At 34.0% G+C, this 6,905-nt stretch overlaps 1 protein-coding gene and 1 long non-coding RNA gene across 2 annotated transcripts; one reads left to right on the forward strand and one right to left on the reverse strand.

Annotated features, from left to right (window-relative positions):
* Positions 1-943: 943 nt before the first annotated feature.
* On the forward strand, positions 944-3,167 carry LOC134257903 (cytoplasmic aconitate hydratase-like). The gene is made up of 4 exons (XM_062740480.1): positions 944-1,086; positions 1,454-1,576; positions 1,981-2,166; positions 2,626-3,167. Exons 1-4 carry the CDS (start codon positions 994-996, stop codon positions 2,734-2,736), a joined length of 513 nt encoding a protein of 170 aa, XP_062596464.1. The 5' UTR covers positions 944-993; the 3' UTR covers positions 2,737-3,167.
* A 1,033-nt stretch (positions 3,168-4,200) lies between these two features.
* On the reverse strand, positions 4,201-6,046 carry LOC134257912 (uncharacterized). Its single transcript, XR_009990034.1, has 2 exons — positions 5,920-6,046; positions 4,201-4,477 (listed from the first exon to the last, which is right to left on the reverse strand). It is a non-coding gene; the product is annotated as an uncharacterized LOC134257912 (long non-coding RNA).
* Between the last annotated feature and the right edge of the window lie 859 nt (positions 6,047-6,905).

Raw genomic sequence — 6,905 nt, forward strand, 5'->3', positions numbered from 1 at the left:
GGTTAAAAACTTCGTACAATTTGTGTAGCTATTTCATGTATAGTGACAGAGATTTAGTGTGGGGGGGATGCTCCTCTTCCCCCACTTTTTTTCCAGACATAAATTTTCAAAGCTATGCTGTGTCCCTAAATTAAGTATTCTTTGCTTTCTTTTTGTTTGATTGTCATCTCCCTCAACAGATGACACATTAAGATTGTATGCGGGAAGTAAAGTCCTAGTGTAAGCCTCCATTAATTTTTCGGGAATCCTCGATGTTTTACAATATCTCAAGTAAGGATCTACACAAGGAGTTCCATGTAGCATGTAAACTGGTTTTCTTTTAGAAGAACTAGCTTAGCAGTGTGTGATCTACTTTCGGTTTAGGCCTATTTGCCTTGAAAGCCAAGGAAAATTTAGAAAAGAAGTACGATGCTTATAAAGTTTTGGTGTGTCGTATATATATTGATCCTCAGTACTATGCCTTATTTTATAAATTGGTAAGCCACACAAGGAGAACTGATCACAATGACGTGATTTCTATATATAGATTTGTAGTATTATCAATAGTTAAATCACTGCGTGGTACCCTGCCCCTCATTTTTCTTAAAAGTGAACAAAACGTAGGTATAGGTGGCTTCTTTCGAAAGGTTTAAAACTTAAGCTACGTGGGTATGAATAATCTTTGGACTGCTTTTGCTTATGTTAAAATACCTGTCAGCTTAGTTTTCTGTTTGCTGAATAAGTCATTCGGGAACTTCAGGTATAATAATCCATATATTCATTGCATTAAAACATTTCCCTCTCTGTTTTATTTCTTTGACATTATTGATACCAAAGAGATGACATTTCAGGCTTTCTGGAAAGCCAAACTTGTGTTTAAATTACATTTACTTAAATTGTTTGACATGAAAATAAAGCCAATTTTAGTCATTAAAGTTGTCTTTCTTGCTATTTTACAGGTTAACCCCTCGCGAGTTTAACTCGTATGGGTCTCGTAGAGGTAACGATGCTGTGATGGCCAGAGGAACGTTCGCCAATATTCGTCTAGTCAACAAATTCATGAGCAAAGCCGGTCCTAGGACCCGACACATTCCATCCAGTGATGAGGTTAGTGAAAAATGAAAGGCTTTTGATTTATAAAAAAAAAAGCAGCTATCCTTTTTGTGGTGCTTACAGCCTAAGGCAATCTTTAATTGATTATTTATTTAATTTTGGGTAGGTCCAGTTTTGATTCGGATCAATTTCATTCTGATTATCATCTTGATTTAAAATAAAAGATTTTTTTCCAACAACCAACCCTTTGCTAACTCTTATACACTGTGATTATTCAATCATCTTGACGAAAGCAATTTTGGAAATAGATTTTACCAGCAACCCTCTTCTTTATTCGACTTGGTTAAGCTTCATTATTCTAACATCACATTTGCCATCATTTAATGTCAAACTCATGATGGTTTCATTTGTTTTCTCATAGATGGACATATTTGATGCCTCCGAGAGGTACAAGCAGGAAGGTCGCCAGGTCATTGTTCTCGCAGGGAAGGAATACGGGTCAGGGTCGTCCCGAGACTGGGCCGCAAAAGGACCCTGGATACTGGTAAGGAGATTTTAGGGATTCACAATGTTCACTGTGTTTTACTTTACTGAAGAAAGAATGGTATTGTTTAAGTTGAGGGGAAAATTATTTATTATTAATTTTATAAACTTTAATTTCCAATATTTCTAATGTCTATTTATCATGACATCATTGCAATAGATTTCCTCTGCTTTAAGATTTTCAGATATTTTGTGTAAGGACAAACAGTGGATAAAGGATTCTTTAGTTGCTTCATGAACATTCATTACGAGAGACATACATGTACATGGATAATTTTTTTTAAATAGAAAACTTCTGAAATTGGCAATTGTCTTTTGCAAACCTGAGACTCATGAATGTTAGCAGATGAACACATGATTGAACAATCAAATTGAATATAGAAAATTGCTTCTTACTTCAAACAGGGAATTAAGGCCGTCATAGCGGAGAGTTATGAACGAATCCATCGTAGTAACTTGGTCGGGATGGGGATCATTCCGTTCCAGTATCTAGAGGGACAGACCGCCGAGACCCTGGGGCTGACCGGTACCGAGACCTACTCTGTAGATATACCAGACAACCTCACTGCAGGTCAAGTGTTAGAGGTCAAGGTGAGTGTTGATAGAGGTCAAGGTCATTTTTTTTAAAAAGAAATATACCTAAACTGACTATGGTTTACTAAAATTGGGGAAAAAAGGATAGAGGTAAATATTTTTATGATCAGAAACCAAACCAGTTCAATGTAAATTGGTTGTCGATTGTGAATATTTTTTCAACCATCTATCAGATGACAAAATAGCAAGCTCATTTTCTGTATCGAGTAGTAAAATTGTCGCTTTATGTTTTTTACAAATTGATCCCTTTTATCGTTTAAGCATTGTTATCATTTTACCACTAAGTAAGATTCTTTTGAAAATTTTAACTTTTTAAATTGATGACTTTTTCTGCTTTGTTAATGTCGTGTTATAAATGTACATTGTATTTAACTAACCACAATTAATTGCAATTTATGAATATGTTGTTCTTTCCTTTTTAAAATTAAAAGAATTACAAAATTTATTTTACTTCAGCTGAGTAATGGCAAAACATTCCAAGTGAAGACGAGGTTTGACACGGAGGTGGAGTTGACCTATTTTAGACACGGGGGAATCCTGAACTACATGATACGACGGATGTTATGATAGGACAGAATCCGCGACACGCTTCAGTGATTTCGCGTCCAGACCGATCACGACATAGTTATTCCGGATGTTGACATGGAATTAAAGAGTTGATTGTTTTGATAATTTGTATGAATAATTGTGAATGGATGATTAATGTGGGGGGAAAGTGCTAGTTTATAAAGGGAGAACTTTTAAGGGTAATTGATTCAAGAAGAAAAGGCTCAATTCATGTTTGATTTTGTTATGATTGGTTTTGATATTTATTATTATATTTTTCAGTGAATTTAACATTGGAAAGTTATAGGAATTTAATGATATTACATGTAGGCTATGTGATATTCTTTCTTGGAAAAGTATTTTTTTTAGGGCAATTTTTTTTTCTCTATGGGCATCATGAATATTTTTTAGGTGCATTAAATATAAGTGGATGTTAATGTACCATGTAAAAACATTGTCATTTCTTTCTGGTCATTTTTATCAAGTTTATTTTTCAGTATTTATCGAAAGTAATATTTTTAAATTTAGCACGAATGCAAGATGATTGATTTGTCATGATATTTTTAATAACCTTTTTTGTGAATTATGAATTTATAGCGTGAAAACCTGAAAAAATGCAAGGTTTGTCATTGTTTCATCTATAAATTGTTGTAGACTGTGTATGCGATATTGATGACATAGAACCCACAAAAACATTATTATAATCAATACTTACATTTTATAGATGTGATCAAATTGATTACAATTTAAACATGTGTGTGTAATTGATATTGTAAGGGAAAAAAATAGTTTACCAGTGACCAAAAAAATCAGCAATACGTTTTTATGACATTGTGGCAATTAAAAAAATCAGACTTATGTGAAAAAATATTTTTGTTTTTATTTTTGTAAAACTTGAAATTAGTACCCAATTTTCAAACTGTAGAATACAAAGAGTAACTAGAATGTAAACAGATTGATTTTGAAAGAAATGCTTTAAAGACTTGGAAGTCAAAGGGTGTGTTCCCATTTCGCTTTAACTGTGAAATACAAGTAAGAAAAAGTTACATGTAAAAAGTACTAAGGCGAAATGGGAATTTTAGTATTTGTAAATATTATTACTAAGTTAATATAAAAATTTTAATTATAATTTTTTTTTTAGATTGAATTTAACAATGAATGAGAATTTATGAATACTGTGAACGAAATAATACATGTAATGCCAAAAAATACTTCATGCTAAATATATTAAATCTTAATCACATTGATTTACCTGAGAGCTTACTAAGGCGAAATGGGAATGCAAAATTTAAAGCTCGAAAACTGAAATGTACGTACGGAATTATTATAAAACAGAAAATGGCAGAACTTCTTAATAATTTTCTATTTATTTTGTTTCTATTTGATGGGTACAAAAATGTAAAATGGCATGCATGCAGACACAACAACTAAAAATATAAACATTCATATAAAATAAAATGATGATTTGTACTTCGCTGCCTTCAAAGTATGCAAGAGTACATTTCAAAAATTGTATGTTTAACACATGGGTTTCATTCCAACCATATTCTCTGCGCATGTCAACGGAAGTTGCACAACTCGAAGTATTTGTTGATTAACGTCTTTGATTGGTGCAATACAGGCTCCAAATGGAAGTAGCAGAACATACAACCAAGCGATGAAGAACGCGATCGGCCATCCGAGAAATATTAAAACCAGAAACCACAGAAAAGCCCATAAAATTCCGGCGCCTCCTTCACCCTTACCCATTTTAGTTTTTTACCTGAAATGATAAAAAGAAAATTAACATTTGATTTACGACATAATTGTGTTCAAGAAATGGGAAAAATGTTTTATATCATAAATCTGTCAAGTTCATCGATCGCATCTCCTTGGGCCTAGCGAGCAAGTTTAAATTGGAAAAATCTTTCGGTAACCTCCGAGAAGTTGCGATTGGTACCTAATAAAACTACAACCTTCATCTTCGTTAGCCAATCATATGGTTTATTAAGATCCGCCACCATAGAGGAGTGGAGCGGACCGTAAACCTTTGACTAGCGAAGATGCTGTGCAGTAGCCTTCGGAAGGGGGTTGTGTATTTAGAGCGTTGTTTTTTGTATCTTTCTCTTATAATTATACTCGAATCAAATATGAATTAAAGCTTCTAGATTTTGTTTGAACTGACAAAATTGATGAGTGCATCAGAACTCACTAAAAAGTTTCCATTTAGCATGTTTTAAGCATAGAGCAGGGACAGCCCCCCTTCCCACGCACCCACACACCAACACAAGCCCTCCGCCTTAACCTTTCTCGGGAACTGCTTACAAAGAAAAAAAAGTATTAATTATTTTGTGTGTGGCAGTGTGGGGGTTACATGCAATAAGACGTACATGCATGTAAGAGTCGAAAAAGCGGGGGTTTTTTGTTACAAAGAGACGGTGGCATTATTTTTTATTATCGATTGATAATTTGTAAGATGATGGAGTACACTGAATTCCGCAGTTGAACACGTGTTTCAAGTAACAGATTGCGCATTTTTACTCGTAAACATAATTTTAATGAGATTTAGTCATAAAATCCGGAATGATCGGATCCTATACATATATGAAATATTTTATTATTTCGTGTAATGACAGTGGCGGATCCAGGATTGTCTTGAAACGGTAGGGGGTCAACAGGCCAAGGATTAAGGGGCATCCTTAATTATAAGGCCCTGATTGAATTGAATTAGAGCAATGCGTGTGTGATTCCAAGGACTAAAGCTTTTTAAAGCTCCCAGTTGTATTTAAAGAGGTTTTATCAGGATATTTTCATGATTTTAGCCACCTACTATGCTTCACGTCCGTATTTTGGCAACATTAAACAACATAGAAAAGTTCATTTTTAGTTTCCGAATGGGAAACCAGTGAATTCTCTCTCTCTCTCTCTCTCTCTCTCTCTCTCTCTCTCTCTCTGTGCGTGTGAAATTTAATTTAAAGTTCTTGGCATGAATAGCCCAATTTACCGGCTGTTTACATGGTTTACAAAAATATTTATCTTGGTGTGAATGAATGGAAAAGCCAGCGAACGATCTTGTTTACGCTGACATACTTATGTTACAATCAAGGCTGTAAAACAGGGTCGAGATTATCAGAGGGCATAAAATAAGAATTAACATGCCAAAATACGTTACCAAGTTAATAATCTAACTGCATGCACAATTGTACATTTACTCACAGTACTTACGTTCAACTGCCAAAAAATACAAGCACACCACACCTTGTCGGCTACTGCTATTTTACACACAATCTATGATCTTAAGATGTAAATTGTTCCGCATTCAATATTGCCCTTAAGATATTCCTCCAGACTTTTTTTTTTTGATCGATAAAAAATAAAAAACCTACCTGAGGACGAGATAAAATTAAGTTGACTTTCTGATAACCGTTGATTTCCTCCTGGAATGTTTATCTAGTGTATGCTCTCTGTTAGTCACGTGAACTAAGTAATAATAGTTTATCATGTGAAAGATGATACACATTCACAAGGCGCGCGGCCGGAAAATAAGCTACGAGTTCGCTATGTTTGGGGCGGGCGCGGATCTAAATTGTAATGCTAGAAAATATTAATTGCTATATTTTTTTTCAAACTGGCAATTTGATTTTAAAAAAATCTCGATTAAGTACTGTCAAATAAGGCTTCAAGTATATATCACTGTTTGAACTTTGAAAATGGAAAAAAATATGTATCAATAGTGTTATAATTAAAGATTTTCTATCATAACTGTAATAAATTGTATGATATTTTACCTGTTCTACGTGGCGGTAATTTCACTTTATTGTGCTGCACTGAAGACATTTTCCCCTCACTTAAGTACATTTTTATCTTAATTTTAAACGATTAATTTTACAATATTTCTGTGCATGATTGCGGCTGGGACAAAAATTACATTTTTGATAAACTATACAGAAATTGTTAATTCAAAATCTTGTTCATTTATTCATTTATTGTATTAACTATGCCCCCCCCCCCTCCTTCGAAGAAGGGAGGGAACACATGTATTGCTTTAATTGCTGCTGTCTGTCTGTCGGTCGGTCTGTATGTCTGTCCATCACGTTTCCATTCATTTTCTTCACAACCCTTGCACATACTGAAATGAAATCTGGTATACGGATTTATCAGACTTATACAATTATATATTTAGGTCAATATCTGTTTTGCGTACGAGTGTA

The sequence above is a fragment of the Saccostrea cucullata genome, unplaced genomic scaffold, assembly GCF_032062105.1.
Source record: "Saccostrea cucullata isolate Sc308-1 unplaced genomic scaffold, CSIRO_AGI_Scuc_v1 ctg12954, whole genome shotgun sequence".
In the NCBI taxonomy this organism is placed as follows: domain Eukaryota; kingdom Metazoa; phylum Mollusca; class Bivalvia; order Ostreida; family Ostreidae; genus Saccostrea; species Saccostrea cuccullata.

Coding starts and splice junctions, on each gene's coding strand:
- LOC134257903 (XM_062740480.1), top strand. CDS start 994: ATGGCCAGAGGAACGTTCGCCAATATTCGTCTAGTCAACAAATTCATG. Junction 1,087..1,453: donor ACATTCCATCCAGTGATGAG/GTTAGTGAAAAA, acceptor GTTTTCTCATAG/ATGGACATATTTGATGCCTC. Junction 2,167..2,625: donor GTCAAGTGTTAGAGGTCAAG/GTGAGTGTTGAT, acceptor ATTTTACTTCAG/CTGAGTAATGGCAAAACATT.